The sequence below is a fragment of the Saccostrea cucullata genome, unplaced genomic scaffold (assembly GCF_032062105.1).
Source record: "Saccostrea cucullata isolate Sc308-1 unplaced genomic scaffold, CSIRO_AGI_Scuc_v1 ctg367, whole genome shotgun sequence".
Classification (NCBI taxonomy): Eukaryota; Metazoa; Mollusca; class Bivalvia; order Ostreida; family Ostreidae; genus Saccostrea; species Saccostrea cuccullata.
Window position 1 is genome coordinate 1 of NW_026923056.1, and position 18,321 is coordinate 18,321.

The 18,321-nt window shown below is 34.2% G+C and overlaps 2 protein-coding genes across 5 annotated transcripts; one reads left to right on the forward strand and one right to left on the reverse strand.

Annotated features, from left to right (window-relative positions):
- Positions 1-1,252: 1,252 nt before the first annotated feature.
- Positions 1,253-1,625, reverse strand: LOC134263048 (uncharacterized; the record flags this gene model as incomplete). The annotated part of the gene is made up of 1 exon (XM_062745349.1): positions 1,253-1,625. A coding segment is annotated over exon 1 (373 nt), but the record flags the coding sequence as incomplete, so codon positions are not given.
- Positions 1,626-5,827: 4,202 nt separating this feature from the next.
- On the forward strand, positions 5,828-17,535 carry LOC134263041 (uncharacterized). Of its 4 annotated transcripts, none has more exons than XM_062745337.1 (5): positions 5,828-5,995; positions 11,883-11,981; positions 13,189-13,323; positions 14,993-15,049; positions 15,417-17,535. In XM_062745337.1, exons 1-5 carry the CDS (start codon positions 5,968-5,970, stop codon positions 15,557-15,559), a joined length of 462 nt encoding a protein of 153 aa, XP_062601321.1. In that variant the 5' UTR covers positions 5,828-5,967; the 3' UTR covers positions 15,560-17,535. The 4 variants fall into 4 exon arrangements, with proteins under 4 accessions (XP_062601321.1, XP_062601322.1, XP_062601320.1 ...); XM_062745338.1 differs by lacking the exon at positions 5,828-5,995 and adding an exon at positions 10,300-10,345; XM_062745336.1 differs by lacking the exon at positions 5,828-5,995 and adding an exon at positions 11,403-11,525.
- Positions 17,536-18,321: the final 786 nt, after the last annotated feature.

The window sequence follows — 18,321 nt, forward strand, 5'->3', positions numbered from 1 at the left end:
TCATTCGTATAATGGTTTCTTGGTTGAGAAGCTGGCGAAAAATATCTGTATTTTTAGGTTCATTATCGGTTACAAAATCTCGAGACCAATTTCCATCATTTTGATCCGACAAGAATGAGAGAGCAATGGAAATTCGACTCAAAATACTAAGCACGCAAATTCTTAGGAAATAATTCATTTTTTCAAGCTTCTATCCTGTATCCTGCAGGATAAATGTGGTCTACAAGAAAGAAGCCAATACAATGTCTTATATGTCTATCCCTGGAGTTCTACTTAATTTGTTGATCAACAATTGAATAAATACGATTGGTTAAATAAAATATTGTCTGTCCAATGGTTTAATTCGGAGGCTGCTACTTTTGTGTAAATCATGTGTTCTTAATTTAATGCATCCTAACACCCCCAGTTCCTTCAGTTTCTATTTTTTTATCAAGTATACCAATTCGTTATAAATCAAAGGATCTTAAACATAAATGGATGTTTTAATCACTGGATTGAAGTTGTATTTTAGGTAAACTAGACCACCTATTCATTTTCATTGTTTTCAACGGTAATTTGTTTTCTACTTTGTTTAATTGGTTATTTGTTGTTCAACTGTCACTCAGAGGACCTTTTGCTGTTTGTTTACGTCCTTCGTCGTGCATCGTCTTTCACAGTTGAACATCGGAACTCGTAAATTTACTCACCTTGTCATTGGTCGTTTGGAAAAAATTATTTCCTTAAATATACACACAAGTACTCTGAAGCTGATGTTAAAAAGATTCTTGAGTTTCTGATAAACAATATCTATGTGATTTTTCGAGACCAGGTCTTCCAACAATCTCTTGGAATTCTCATCTCACCAATTAGCAGACCAAGCTATTTTTGTTTAAGGCTAATGAATTATTAAGCTCTTAATGATACATTAATTAGTAAAGGCATTAAAGTGTTTTGTACAAAACCTTTATAGGTCTTATTAGTTGATCAAAATTGTATACGTGAAAGAAAAAACACACTTGCCGTTGCCTTCAACTCAACATTTAGATATATCAATGACCTATTGTCAATTAACACTTTTTTATGTTCTTATGTCGGCACCATATATCCCGGTGAGATTGGAATAAAATATAAATTTGAAATTGCGTATTAAAAAATTGAGGGGTAATATGAAAACCATCTATCCTGTATTCAATAATCCAGAAGTGAAAAAGAATTAGATAGATGACATGATCCGTACGTACTGGTCCCTGCTGACAAATCAGTAACAACTTACATTGTCTTCGTTTAGAAGGCTCATTAATTTTTATCACCTCGGCTTTCTTGGTATTTATTTTAAGGCCAGTTGTTTGGGCTTCTGGTGCCAATCTTGAAAGTTTTTCTTGAGCGTCTTGTAGCTTGTGCGAGAGCAGGTCAATATCATCTGCAAAATCCAGGTCCTCAAGCTGTTTTGTGAAGGTCCACTGGATTCCATTTTTACTGCCCTTTGTTGTTTCCTGCATGATCCAGTCAATCACTATCAGATATATGGTAGATGAGAGGATGTAGCCCTGCCTTACTCCTGTTTCCACATTGAAAGGATCTGTGAGCCTCCTATTGTGGATGATATGACAGGTGGCATCGTCATATAGATTCTTGATGATACTCATTAACTTTGAATTCCATTATGCCTCATTAATGTCCAGCTGGTTGACCTATCCACACTGTCAAAGGCCTTCTCAAAGTCCACGAAGATTGAGTACAGAGGGGACTGATATTCAATGGACTGCTCAATAATAATACGTAGTTTGGCAATTTATGATCTGTCCTGGCGGAACCCTGCTTGTTCTGATCTTAGCTCTTTGTCCAATGTTCCTTTCATTCTTTCTAACATTATTCTTGTTAAGATCTTACTGGCAATGGACAAAAGCATGATGCCTCTCCAATTTCCGCACTGCAAGAGGTCCCCTTTCTTAAGTAATTTAACCAGGTAGCCTGTTTTCCAAGCATCTGGTACTTTTTCCTTTTCCCATATTTTTTGCAGAAGTGGTTGTAACATCTCTGCTGACTTTATTGGGGTAGCTTTGAATGCCTCAGGAGGGATACCATCTGGACCAGCTGCTTTTCCATTTTTCAGTGTCTTTATAGCCTTTGTGATTTCTATTCTAGATGGTGGTCCTGCGTAGATGTTAAGTTCTTCTCTCATTGGTGGTATATTTGCAAGACTGGGTGGTGGTGGTCGATTTAGAACTTCTTCAAAGTGCTCCATTCATCTAGCTCTTTGTCCTACATCACTAGTAATAATTTTGCCTTGTTTGTCCCTCACTGGGCAGTTGGTGTTTACATTTTTTCCTGAGAGTGTTCTGGTTATTTCAAAGAGCTTTTTCGAGTTGTTCTGTGTGGCTGCTCTCTCTCTCTCTCTCTCTCTCTCTCTCTCTCTCTCTCTCTCTCTCTCTCTCTCTCTCTCTCTGCCTCTTCAGTCATGTCATGGACAAACTGTCTTTTGTCTTTCCTAGCACTCTTTTTGACTTGTTTGTTTGTTTATCTGTATTCTGTTTTCAGTTTCTCCATTTGTTGACTATTCTTACATTGGTTTATTTTTTGCTTCAGCTCTTTCCTTTCTTCCACTTTTCCCCATGATATTGCTGTCATCCACTCTTTGTACTCCCTCGTTTTCTTTCCTAGGATTTCACAGCATGCACTTTTCCAGGTGTCTTGGAGCTTTACCCAATGATCTTCTATGGTTGTCTCTATCAAACACTCTAGTGCTTAAAACTTGTTGCTTATTGCTATATTGAACTCATCTCTCTTCCCTTTGTTTTTAAAAAAACTGGATGTTGAACTTGTAGTGCGGTGTTTTAGATTTTTCCTTGAATGCTCTGAGTTTCATCCTCAGCGTAGCTGTAACCAGTTGATGATCTGAGGCTGCGTCTGCTCCTCGTCTTGTCCTGACATCTAACATACTTCTCCACTTTCGCATGATGGTGATATGATCTACTTGATTTTCTGTCTTTCCATCGGGGGAAATCCAGGTTGTCTTGTGTATCTCCTTGTGAGGAAAAATGGTACCTCCTTTAACTAGATCATTGAAAGTGCAGAAATCTGTAAAAGTTCTCCGTTTTCATTCAAGTTACCGAGCCCCGTGGGGATCCGGGTTAGAATAGGTCCTCAGTACCGCCTTGCTTGTCGTATAAGGCGACTAAATGGGGCGGTCATTCGGATGAGACCGTATAAACCGAGGCCCCGTGTCACAGCAGGTGTGGCACTCCGTAAGTGCCGAGCATGGGCCTAAATTTGCAGTCCTTCACCGGCAATGGTGACGTCTCCATATCAGTGAAATATTCTGGAGAGGGACGTTAAACAGTATACAATCAATCAATCAATCGAGTTACCGATGCAACTTGGGCAGATTTTCCTACCTCGTATAGGGTTCTGATGTTCCAGGTCCCTATCCTGGTTTTTGCCTTAATCGACAGAAGATTTGTCGGTGAACTGGCTTCCTGATGGCTTTCACCTGAACACGTCATGAGCTCTTTTTGAGAGCTATCTTCCAGATTTGGTCTCGAACTTGTTGTGGTGTTGTTGCGGTTTCTGTAGCATAGGCTTTTTTATGGGATGGAGTTGCTAGCCCCATGCCCAACCCCCTGGACCCGGAGGACCGGTGGTTTTCTGTTGGGGTTTTCCTTCCCCTAGTCACTGGTTCCGGTTATTTAAAGGCGCCGGAAACTCGCCTTTCGCCACTGTCACTCAGCTACCAAAGCATTTCCAGGGCCACCAAACGAGGAGGTGTGACATGTGACTTGCTGGCAGATCCTATTTGAGACGGTGGGCATTAACTCGAGGTTTTTGTAATGACACCTAGTGAGATTTAGTGTCATCCCTCGAGACCTATACCAGCATTTGACACACACAAGTACTCTGAAATTGATATAAAAAAAGATGATGGGGTTTCTGATTGACATATCTATGTTGTTTTATGGAGACCAGGTCTCCCAACAATCTATTGGTTTCCCATGGGTACCAATTGCGCCCCGTTATTAGCAGACCTATTTTTGTATTCATATGAAGCAGAATTTGTGCAAAATCTTATGCGTGAGAAGATCTAGAAGAATACACTTGCTGTGACCTTCAACTTGAAATAAAAGATACCACAGATTCTGACACATGTATATTTCGTATTTGGATATTTTACTTGAAAAAGACGTTAATGGTAATCTAACACCCAATGATAAACGTGATGACTTTAACTTTTCTATCGTCAACTTCCCTTACTTATGCAGCAGTATACCCTCATCACCTGCATACGGAGTTTATAAACATGTATCTCAGTTGATTCGATACGCAAGAGTATGCTTTTATCAAAATATGGCAGGCGTCCTGTGATGCAGACCTCTACTAGTATATTAAAAATTCATCAAAGTCCATAAACACTTTTATTAGTATTTAGAGCTTACTTGAAATTATGATATTGATCTATATTGTATATTGGAAATAATCTTTCAAAAAAAATTATTTTTGTCAAATACAACCCATAGCAACGCTGTACATATGCTTCTTCATACTTTTCTGAAATACGAACATGGGGAGAGCTATAAAGCCCCCCCCCCCTTACTTTTTTTGCAAAGATAGACATAATACAAGCATTGAACATTGGGGCGTAGGTTTAGCCCCCACTTTGCACAGACATGTTGCAGTTTAGGTCAAAAAGGGGGTAAGTGGAAGTGTTTGGGGGGGGGGGGAAATGGTGCTGAAAGTTCGAACCTACAACACCCCCTCTCCCCCCCCCCCCACACACACACCCTCCCTCACACACGAAATAGGATTTTCTTGTTTGGACATGGACAGTTTCCTTTTTTTTTTTCGTAGGTAACAATTTTTTCTCTCTAACACTTAGCCCCCAGCCCCCAGCCCCCCCCCCTTTCAATTTGCCTCCGACGCCAATGGAAATACATGTATGTTATGTGTGTCTTGTATTTTCGTTTTTTGTGGAATATTCAATTAAAACTTTCGAGATGCTGAACTGAATAAGTCAGAATCGTTTTAAATGCTAAAATTTACCATAATTATAGCAATTATAGTATCTGCAGTTATAAAAAAAAATCTTTTTAAGCCCCGGTAAACGAAGTTTCTGGGTTATATAGTTTTTGCCGTGTCCGCCCATCTGTCTTTCTGTCTCTCTGTCTGTCTGTCTGTTTGTCTGTTTGTGCGCAAAAACTTTAACCTTGCCCATAACTTTTGATTTAGAGGAGCCATGACTTTCATATTTCACATGTGTATTCTTTGTGACAAGACCTTTTTCAGGTACCACCAAATACATGTATGACCTTTTGACCTTGACCTTGGAGTTTGACCCACTTTTACATGAAAATTTTAAACTTTTACTTTGGCCATATCATTGGAACAGTAGATACCAGGACATTTATACTTCACATATGTATTCTTTGTTTAAAGACCTTTTATTGGATACCAATAACCTTGACTTTTTGACCTTGACTTTGTAGATTTCCGTACCTGTGAAAAACTTTAACCTTGACCATACCTTTTGAAGGGTAAGAAATAGGGCTTTTATACTTCATATATGTAATCCTTGTGAAAAGTCCTTTCATTGGATACCATGCACTTTGACCCTTTGACTTTGACCTTTGAGTTTGACATACTTTAAAAAAGCAAACTTTGACCATAACTTTTTAGGAAAATTTTGTAATTGAATGCTTATTACCACCGAAATAGGCTCCTCGAGGATATATTTTTAAATTTAAACATTGCATTGTCATAGATTTATAACTTCTTTCCATAAAGTTTGAACTTTCGGCTGCTTTTTCGTCCTTTGATGTACCTTTCGCATATTAGTTAAACCCATTCCAACCTCGCTTCCGTTTTGTTTAGATATGGCAGACGATGAACATCCGTTCTAAAAAATTATTTTTTAGAGTTTGATTTTCCACAAAACTTTTGGTATTTTGATATTGATTTACTTTAAATGCTAAACAAGTAATGATAATCTCTATATAGATGAGGAACGGAGATAATATACAGAGTGGTAAGTACAATAAACTAAAGCTCTAGTGATCTTTAACATCCATCAGGTCTAGCACAATCTCTTGATTTATCTATATATGGCTTGATTTAGCCATATAACTTTATTTGCAGCTTTTGAATACTTTTCAAAATTAAGCAAAGAAGTACTTGTACATGCATATACATTGTTTGGGTAACTATTTGTTGCTTGTCTGGGGTAGATGTGGATAATTCAACTCTATTCAATTTGTTTATTGACCAATTAAGGGCCCTTGTGGGGTAAAGAGAAATTATTTGGTTGTTATTATATACTTATATGCAATACAATATACATACACACAAGAGAGGAAGGGTAAGGATAAGAATGGTTGCTCTACATAGTGCGGGATTATTACCCACAGGCACTTGTTTTGCATTATGGAACACCCCCTACTTATTTTACCACAAGCTGGTTCCTAACTCATTTGAAGGCATCCCCACTTCAAACTCTTATTTTGTTAATATTTCAATCATTAACCTACTTTTAAATGACATTAATTGTTCTCTTCAAGAGACTTGTTTTTCTTGTCAATTAAATCGTTTCAGATGTCTGTGTTATTACCAATTATTGTGAAGTAGGTCCTTTCCTAATTCCCAGGTAACTATAAACATCCTAATCAAAACCAGACTTGCATGGATATTGATCTCAGAATGCATACACTAATTTGAAAAAAATATGATATTTGGTCATAGATGTATATACAATGTATAGTACATGTACATCAGATTGCATTCATGTGTAACACAAAAACAGTTTTATTATGAGAGCGGATATCTCTGCTCAGATGCCATTTATTGCATATCTGACGGTCTGTACACATGATACTAAACTGACAGTAAAGAAGGTTCACAGAAATTAATTCTTCAAATTCTCCTTATTGAATCAGATCTGACAAAAAAGAGAGGTTGATTATTTTTTGTATTTTATGCATACCATTGCCATTCTCTCAGATTCTCTTTGTATAGCAGTGTCACACATTGTGAGAGCATGGGATACAATGTACGTGAGCCTGCCCACTTTTCCTTATATTCTGATTGATTCAGTTCACTGTAGAATAATAATCACGTCTTTATAGAGAAATAGAGGTGTCTTTTCCTGTTTGATTTTTATTGAGGGGTGTTAAGTACAGTATTTGATGAATATTGATTTTTCAAGCTACCGAATCTGCAGTACTTTTAAGCAAAGACATTTTGCAATATATCCTGTATCTAGCAGGAACTATCTTTCCAAGTTGAAGTTTAAATTCATTTATTCACTCAAAGCCATTTAAAATATATTGGAACATGAGGACAAAGAAAAATATTTACAGCATATAAATCCAAAAGGTGGTAAATAGAATATATACACAAATCAATTGAATAATGTACTTTTAAAGTTGCAATTATCAAATTCTTTGTTGACTTGAATGTGTTTACTTTTACATGTATTACAAACTCTCCATAAATTCCAAACAATTTTGTACAAAAAAACTTGTTGATTTCTTAGCAGTTTGAATTGGAATACTAAACAATTATTGTGCTCCATGAATTTAAAATACTTCTGATGAAAGGTTTGTCCCCCTCCATTTTGCTGACATTTAATACTTTTTTTTTTTAATTCATAAATTTGCTATTTTATACATGTTGAAACTTTAATTTAGACAAATTAAGAAACAGACACAGCTATCATACATTAAGTCCAAAGAAACCTCGATATAGGTATTCTGCTTATTCTTATATTGCTGTCTTCTATGTCAGATAGGAGTGACGATCGATGTAGCCAGTCCTAATCCATCTTTACATTTAATAACTTGAAAGATTTGGAATCTTTAAGATTCTTAATTTATCAAACTTCATGCAAAGAAAAGTGTCTGTACTTTATATAACTACAATATGTTGGAAAAAAAGATTTTATGTTCAATTAAAATAAATTTTCTTGGGCATTTAATCCATATCTTCTCTTTTGCTCTTAGAATTTATCGACTTCAATTTTTTGTAGCCAGTCGGGCTTTTGTTTGTTCTGGTGTTTATCTCAGATCCAGATAACTCGGTTTTAATTGATCTTGTGGTCTTTTTGACGTCATTGTCTTGTTTTAAGTATATATGTTCTTCATTGGATAAGTAATGGATATATGCCGAATACTGTTCTATATGTAAAATTATCAGACTGTTTGAGGCCCGTTACATTGTCTGATAATTTTACATATAGAATAGTATGAGGACTTAAAACATTGCCATTTAAATGTCCAAAAGTTACCTGGAGGAGTCCGATAATAACACAATGGGAGTTTAGGCATCAATTGTTTTTTTACCCGTCTAATAAGTAGACATAAGAAAAGAGACAGTAAAAACAGTGGGTGAACTCTTGTTTCATTTCGTTCTTTCAATGGCAGTCATTTAGATAAGCAAGACAGGGGTCCGGAGGGGAAGGATTTCTTTTTTTCATTTTGGAACATTTTTATTATTTTGTGCATAAATTGACCTGATACAGATTTTTTTTTGGTGGAATTATTACCGTCACCATGGAAAGTAAAAATGCATCCTGGAGTTTTAGTTTATATAATGGAAATTCTCAGGTTTTACAAGTGCAGCCAGAAACATCCTTATGAAATAAATAGATTTGCCGATTATATATAAATTCGCTTATTCAAAGTGCTGTATCAAAAACACTTTTAAGATGGGAAGTATTAATTTTGAGGATGGTTTAAACTCGATTTTTTTCATGGATTTGCTATTTTATAGCAACTAAATTTCCTTGCGATTGCTTTCCCTGATTTTTTTCCTATTTTTTTTTGGGGGGGGGGGGGGGGGGATGGGGGTTAGGAGGGTGGACATATTTAGTTTATTCCACTCTTCTTTTGGTTTTTAAATACCGTCCGATTTTGTTATCATTGCCGTCCGATAACATATTATCAGACTGGTAATTATTATTATCGGATGGCTACAGGTAAATTTTTAGACTGCAAGAACAAAGGCATGACGTCACAGCAATGTTTTAATAATCTGGTAAAAGCATATCTGATAGTTATTGATTGTAAGAGGAAAATTGATGTCAAAACAGAAACCCTTTCTTACTGAGCTCTAACTGTTTACTCAGAGTTTGAATTTGAACATGTTGAAAGGAGATTAGAAATGCATTATGATGACAGCTAGGTTTCAGAATTGTTATAGTATATAATCCAGTGATAAACTATCATTTATAACTGAGAAACTAAAGGAAAATTGTCTGTATGGATATATAAGTGTGTTAAATCAATATATTTTTTGTTATTTCTTAGATATATGTGTGTTGTATTAACTAGAATCCTTAACGCCTTAACCAGTGAATTCTGTCAATGACCAACATAGGCAGATAGGGCACTACTGCAGCACTTCTTCATAGATTACCCACAATATACTAGTATATATGACGGTTTTATATGGGAGGGTCCCATAGAACTTAATAGTGTTTGTACTGTTTATAGCTGTAGATCCACTTGTTAAAAAAACTCCCAATCTGTCAGGTTATATGGTTCCTAGGAAATGTATACCTGTTTTGTAGGCAGCCTGGTATTATATTGTCCCTGGTACTCAAAGATTTATGCTTCTTTGTTGAAGTAAATTCTGTCATAAGACTGTCCATTTCATGGAAAAAAGTTAACTGATCAGGAACTCTGAAGGACTCCTTAAAATATTGACAATAATTTTAATATTTGGCTGTACATGTTAACTTTTTCATACTGCAGTGATTTCATTTCATCAATTTGAATCAACTGATTGAAATTCCTGGCACTTTTGAGGGATATTGCAATACACATACACTGAATTTTACGTCATGTTCTTTCATATCAATGGTGACATGTAAACTAGTCATTAGTTTAAACTTCAAAGGTGCCAATTGAATGCCTGTTCTGTAAGGAAGAGATCATTGACACGATCAGAGGGGCTCGGTGTTAGATTATTCGCACAATGTTTTCTGGAGCTTTTGGATAAACACTTTGGTCCACAACAAAAGGAGATTTTTAAAATCTTCTTGGTCTATCAAATTAATTAATATATACACAAACCACACATGTATATATATATAAATTTGGGTCAAATTCAAGCGGCTAATCTGTATGTATTACTCAATCATTTAAAGGTCTATTTGTGTATGAATTTATTATTATTTCGATTCTTTATTTACATAAGTTTTGAATTAAAGCCTGGATACTACAGCCTGTGTGATTCAGACTAAATATGGTGTATAACCAGTCTGTATATCCAGAGGAAATGTAATTGACTAAAATGAATCTATATAGGACTGAAATCTTTTACTGAGAAATCTGTTCACATTTAGAGCTATATGATATAATGAGGAACCCTGCCAGCCCAGGTGAGTTATATATAATGTATATAAGTCTTACAGCCATATTCATATTAATGGCAGTCTTAATAATCTTAGGCTTCAAACAGGAGTGTATACCTGAATTTACCTTTACTAAGGTATAAATGAACAAATAATAACAGACAGAAATAGCGGTGGTATTTGTAAAATGTCGTGTAAATAATTGTGATTTTGGATATCATAGCTATAGCACATATTGTGGAGATTTAAATCACAATAATTTATTATTAAGAGCTATACTTCCAATAATGGCTGAATGAACTGGTTTATTGGGTAAAGGATGGTATTTCTCTTCACATATAAGGGTACCTATAATAACAGTTTCCTAAGGCAACAAGAAAAAAATCTATAATATCAAGTATGTTACCAGGACAACCGTGCATACATTTATATACAATACATGTACATTCTATCCTTATTAGGAGATGACAATGGAATTTCCTTGTTTATATGTTTGATCCATACATACACTATATTAACATCAAGTGGTATATATATGCCAAATGCTCTTGTATTCTTATTTAAGCATATGTATGTCTTTCTTTGGTATACATGGACTAAAGTCTTCTACATAATTTTAAAAATTTAAACAATCAATTAGTGATAAAACATTTTTAATGAATCAGTAAGTGTACATTTTGTCTTATAACTAGTTTTTGCTTAAACAGCATGTGTACAAAGACCTAAGTTATTTAATATATGAGTTACATCAAATTTTAAACTGAATTTTTCAATTACCTTGCTTACCATCTGCCTTTTAATTATCATAAATGATTGTCTATGGTGTAGGAATTTACTGAAGACTATTATGTCAAATTAGAGTCTTAAAAATAACAAAAATTTTTTTTTTTAAATCTCCTGAATTTGCTTTTCAAAAACACAAAAGGGAAATGAATACATGTGGATAGAAAAAGTTTACAGCATCTGTCATACCATTTGTCCAGGTTATTATTTGCCTTGTAAGCAAATTTGTTTGGAAAAGCATGGGTTCTGATGACCAAATTCTTACAAAGAAAGCCACAAAGAAGCTCTTTTGTGGATCTTGAATTGTAGCCATGTGATTGTTATTATTGGCTGAGTTTGGTCATTGTGCATGTCCAATGATATACTGCAAACACCAAATCCAATCTTGCTTGAATGTGTCAAAATACCTGGATGTGTTCAGCAAGTAATACTTTGTTTGACATTTAGTTCGTAATACTGTATGGAATTCTGCTAATTTACGTGCAGGGTCTATCCCCAGCATAAATTGATTTTTGTTTGTTTGGTTTTTTTTTTTCCAATTTAATGATTTTCTTGAAGGATGTAGGAAATACTTCAAGGAGAATTTATTATGAATACAAAAGGTTTGTTCTCGTGTATAAGAAGCCTGTAAATCTTGTCTAAATCAATGTGTGAGGTGTACGTTTTCATTGCATAATGTATGTCTTTTGTATTGACTATTGGTCTGTAGTAATTGGAGAACAGTCCAAAGCATAAGAACTTGTAAATCTACAGTTAACTGTTCTCTTTCCAATGATTTCAGGAAACACCAAGAAGTTCTTGTACTCCGGACCTAAGAAGGAAGAAGCTGGAGAAGAACAATGGATATTTTCCCCACGCAAAGAGACAACCCCTGTTTCTGGTAGGTACTGCCTGGGTGTTGTTAGTTCTATAGGCAGAGTCTTAAGCTGTCAGGTAGTATTATTAAGGTAATAGAGTGGAGAACTTAATCTTGGTTATTTCCTAAAGTTATGCAGGTGATAAAGGATGATTTTGGTACAAGGAATTAAAGAAGTAGTCTATCCTATCAAAAAAAAGAAAAGAAATACTTGAGAAAGACTTTTAATACAGCACTTGTGCTACTTTAACTAGAGAGTGAGGCAATTATTCTGACACTCAAGTGTTCCTTTTTTAATTACAGAAAAGTGAGAAAACATCTTAACAGTGTCTCCACTCTTGATTCTTAAAGTAGCAAGTACTTTTAACACAATCAGACTGAAGTGTTCTGTTTTAATACCCTGTAAATCTTAATGACTCCAATTCTCATTTCAAGCACTGTCCAGAAACTTTTTTTTTTTTTCATTTGATCTAATTAAGACTAGCTACTGTAAAAATTGTGTGTGTGTTTTTAGCTTATTTGAACCAAATTAAGGCTTAAGTTTTAAAAAATTTGTCATATATTGTCTGTTTTCAATCTGTAATATGTCACATTTGCAACATCCAGAACTGCTGAACATTGGAGTCAAACTTGCCACACGATTCCTAGGATAAAAGAGCTTTTGATTTAGCCAGCTGAGGGCCATTTTAAGTGGAGAAAATATTGGGTCATTTTTAAATCATATTTTTCAGAATCATGTGGATAGTAGAAACAAGATTTTAATGTCTTCAGTAAACTTATTAAATATGGTGTAATGTAGATTAAAGTTTGTTAAAATCATTTACCGGTATCTCTCATGTTAGAGTTGGGCTATAGATGGGGTAAACATCAGAATATGCAGGGAAAATCTACTGTAATAGATGGACTGAAATCAGTCATATAAATTAACAATTTTCTGTATACATAAGAAGGCTGAGGTGTTCAATTTAAATTGGCTTTAAAAATTCTAGAATTAATCGACAAAAAAAGAAGAGGTCAATGTTTGATAAGAACATTCAAATTTCTTCAAGAACAGTGGTATGATTTTCAATATGCATCATATTTGTGAAAAGGATGGGATTTTTAAAACAAGTTTAACTTGATGAAATTATGAAAACAATATAAAATTTGAAGCATACTTATTTACTAAATCTTTTGATTTCAATAGCTTAAAATTGGTTGAAATTGAAAACACTTTTTTAATTGATTTCAGGTTCAAAGTTTGACATGGATGATGTTTGGAGCATAAAGAAGAATGTGTCGGCCAGTGGTGGACTCCTAAACCCAACAGATGGACTCAATCTGAAGGCCAACTCTTCATACTACTCCAGATATGGGGGAATGAAAGGTAGATCTAACCCCCACCCCCACCCCACCCCACCCACACACACACACAGAAAATATGAATGCAGGGTTGTCCATAAGATTTTAAATAGCAGGGAACATTTTAAAAAAAAAAAAAATTAGAATTTGAGGGGATCTGGAGGAATAATCAAGGGATTGTGTCATTATAGTTGGGGGTCTCTGGGACAACCCTGGAATGGATAGCACCCATAATAAAATTGAAATTGAATATAATTGTTGATAGTGTATTATAAAATTTTAATCAGGTTTTAATAACTTATTTGTAAAAAATTATGTTGAATGATAATAGGAGTAGATTTTTGAAATTGTAAAGGGGCTTTTTGTCAAGTAGCTGAAACAATAAGGAAGCTTGGTGTGTTAAGTAGCTCACATAAGTATTACAAGAAGAAAACAATAAGGAAAGCACTCAGTGTCACTGTTAGGTAGATAGTGTTAAAGTGTACAGTACTTAGTGTCACTGTTAGGATACTTACAGTACTTGTGATAACAAGTGATCCACTTAAATAAGAAACAAGATTTTAACCACAGTTAATACAAAAAAAAAATGGATGTCTGCATTTTAATACATTATTTTGGACCTATTTTAATTGTAAATTATGTGATTACCAGTAATAAATTTCTTAAATATTAAGGAATTATACACTTTCTAGTACCTGTACATGTATGTTAAAAATTCCACCTTTCTCATGCAAATCTATATATTAACCTTTTGTCACTTTAAATCCCATCCTCATGGATCTTTGAATGAAAAAAAATTAAAATCTGTGTGGTAAACATTATTCATTTTACTCCAATAAAATTGAAATTTCCAAGATTTTTGAAAAAAAAATTTATCTTCTTTCTTTAAGATATGTTTAATATGATACTTGTCAGGTAAGAAAAAAAATCTCATCAGTATATACAGTATGATGAAATGCTCTTGATGGATTAATTATAGATATGTCCTGATATTATGTTCCGTATCTCTCAGAGGGGATGAATTATTTATGCAGCGTAATAGCCAGTCTTTCTGATGGGCATTTGTAATACTAATCATCATTTACATAGCAGAGCTACATTCTTCCACTTTTTTCAATTGATAACTTACAGTAAATAATCTTTAATTGTATGACAGTAGTATACAGTACTGTAAGTACATAATGGGAAAACAAACATTTTTTTCACTTTTAGATTTTTATTCTCGAAATGGAATTTATAATACTGTGAACTAACTTTTAATCACAGGCAAGAAATATCTGTGAATTTCTGTGACCTTAAGCTTCTTTTAGTCGTGGATATTTCTTGTCCTGTATTAATGTTGAATGTTGCCTCAGTCACAAACATTAGCAGCCGTCAATAGATCCCAGGCTGAATTGTCACAAATAATACTAAGTAATTGGTGTACTATATTCAGACATTTTGATTCTATGGAATTGATTTTTAAACATGAACTTTTCAAAAATATTTCTCTTGGGTTTTCATACAATGGACAAGTGTACTTGTATAAGCAATATATTTTATGAAAATGTTTGTCAAAGAGTAGAAAAGTGTGAACATCCTACCTGTTATACTAGAATTTTGTATGCTTTATTTACAGATAAGAATGACTCCAGATTTGGAATGTGAACATCCCTATACCTGTTGTACCTGACTTTTGTATGTTTTATTTACAGATAAGAATGACTCCAGATTTGGATCGCCAAACTCCAACATAAGCAGTAATGCTCACGGTCAGTAGATTCTGAAGTTCACTTTGTAGTATTTAGATGTGATCCGTCTCCAAATTCTTTTTTAAAAAATTAAACAGTTTATGATTTATAAAGAATGAGTTCATGTGCACAATGAATGCAAAGAAAGTATTTTAATAGCCTAGTTAGCATAATTAAAAGTATGAACATGTATTATAATTCATTGTAATGGAATATGTAATGTTGCAAAAAATGAAGCTGAAATGTTAAGTTTAATTCTGATATGAGATTTTTTGTACCACAAAGCAGTATTTATATTTTTAATCCTCACCTTTAGAGATAGTGAATGAAAGGATGTAGTCCTCTATTTTTTGATAATCAGGCTGTACAGATAAAATGTACCTTACAGGTAGTACCGCCACCTGGAATTCCAACTACACATCAAAGGGCTTCAGCTACGGTCGGAGTAGTAAGGACCCCACCCCACAGGCCACACCCCGCACGGGGCGGAATAATAACCCCACCTCAAGCAACGACTCCTCCCTCTGGTGACACAAGTAAAAACAGGGGGAGACAACTCCTATCACTTATCTTGGGAACAGTGCTAAAAAATCATTGCTATTAAAATTGATTCATATCTAGTCTCATGTAAAAGATAGATTGTTTTAGCACACTTTTGGAGTCTTTTGATTGAACAACTGAGCATGCCAATTTATTTTTAAGAAATCTCATGTTTACTGAAATCGTTGTTTTAAAGATGGATATTGTGGAATGTATTTATTACAGTGAACATTGATGTGTCTAAATGGTTGTATAATTACACACACACACACCTTCTACATCACACACTTATGCAAGTGTATATATATTTACCGCAGAAAATAATTTTGCTTTTATTTCAGAAAAAATTAAGATTTTCTATATCGTTATATGCTTGTATAGGAGAGTAAATAATTAAATATTTAATAATTAAATATTTTTTATAAACTTAACAATTTTCATTTAAATCAGATGAGCTTAATAGAGATACATTTGCTAACTATAATGTTTTAAGTTTGATTGGTATGTAGAGATTATTAAAGCTTAAATTAGTAGGGCATTATTGATTTACATGATAATAACAAAAATAAAAGGTTTATCATATTATTAAACCAATCAGAAAATGAAACCAATGGTTGTAAAGTAAAATTGCATCATAATTCTCATTGAAAACACTTCTGGGGCAATTTTAGATACAACAATATTTTAGGTTAAGCATTTATAGAAGTTTGGTTATATGTTATGCATTTAAAAAATCTGTTCTGATACAGATGTTTAAAAGGAGTTTGTTTTATAAAAGTAGTAAGAGTCATTTTGGTTTTATAACAGTATAAAGACATTTTGTTCTTATTTTAAAATATGCATGTTTGAGACGACAAATGGTTTATTTCTTTTATTGTGTGTATGTACATGTATTCATACCATTACCCTCATGTGCCTTTTTGTTGTTTATAAAGGATTATAGTTTATTATTTTACACAGAATATAACAGCAGGGATGTTTAAGATACAGATTGTTAAGACCACCGTGCCAAATGCAGTTCTTAAAATGTTTTAAGTTAGAAAAGTAAAGATAAATTTGAAACTATTTTATGCTCTCTCCATCTACATGTATTTTTTTTTTTTTATAAAAAGAAATACTGTTCATTAGAATGACAAGGAATTATAACTTAGATTATACTTATGTTATAATGATTGTAATCTTTATAATGATTGTACAGTTAAACATGCTTATAGCGAACACGGTTAGAACCAATTAATGTTTACAGTGAAGTGATTTTCATTCCCCATGGCTTTAAGATATATTGGGAACTTAACAGACATATCAAATTACGTTTATAGTGAAGCAAAATCATTCATCCCTTGCAGTTTGTTATAAGCGGGTTTTATTGTACATTGTAGAATTTTTGCTTCATTGCTGATAATCCAGTGATTGTCATCAGACATTGTATCAGGTTAAGAAATCACGAACTGGGATACTTCAGATTCATCTGTATGATAGATTACTAATGCTAGCTCAGCATGTTGTTATACAGTGCATCATTTGCAGTCAGAAAAATGATGCAAAAAGTTTTTTTATGGGTGATTCAATTCATTTTATGTGTTGTGTTATGGTACAAAAAAAGGTTAAGACATAGCTCTTCAGTTTCAATTTCTTGATCTGAAGCTCATATAATTAAAAAAAAAGGTAAAAATGCATTTATTGTTGATCTGTTCAATATAAATTGTTGACTGTGATTTTGCTTGGTGCTTCTGTACTGAAGAATTTTGTGTTAAATTCACTTGTAAGGTGGTTTGACTTGTTAACAGTACAGATAGTGCAGTTGAACATATTAGTTGTGCAATAGAGGTGTTCATTTGAAAACCTGAAGCGGAAAAGTGGAGCATAGGGAAATTATCGTAAATGAAACTCTGTTGGTTGGTTTTGTTGAAAAGCTCCTTGCAAATACTTTACAATTTTAGCCTGTTTCCTCATTATATCTGGACTTTTTTATACCCCCCGCAAACGAAGTTTGGGGGGGTATATAGGAATCACCTTGTCCGTCTGTCTGTCTGTCCTTCTGTCCATCTGTCTGTGCAATCGTGTCCGGTCCATATCTTTCTTACAGAGGGACATTAGAATCTACTACTCCACATTAAGATTGCTCATAACCTAAGGGTGTGTCATGACCTTGACCCAAGGTCATTTGGGGAAGTTCAAGGTCACTGGAAGAAAAATTTCATAATTCGTGTCCGGTCCATATCTTTCTTATGGATAAACTTGGTAGGTTCTCATTTCACACAAAGATTGCCCATGACCCAAGGGTGTGTCATGACCTTGACCCAAGGTCATTTGGGGACGTTCAAGGTCACTGGAAGAAATATTTCATAATTCGTGTCCGGTCTATATCTTTCTTATGGATAAACTTGGTAGGTTTTCATTTCACATAAAGATTGCCCATGACCCAAGGGTGTGTCATGACCTTGACCCAAGGTCATTTGGGGAAGTTCAAGGTCACTGGTAGAAAAATTTAATAATTCGTGTCCGGTGCATATCTTTCTTAAGGATAAACTTGGTAGGTTTTCATTTCATACAAAGATTACCCATGACCCAAGGGTGTGTCATGACCTTGACCCAAGGTCATTTGGGGAAGTTCAAGGTCACTGGAAGAAAAATTTAATTATTCGTGTCTGGTCCATATCTTTCTTATTGATAAACTTGGTAGGTTCTTATTTCACTCAAAGATTGCCCATGACCCAAGGGTGTGTCATGACCTTGACCCAAGGTCATTTGGG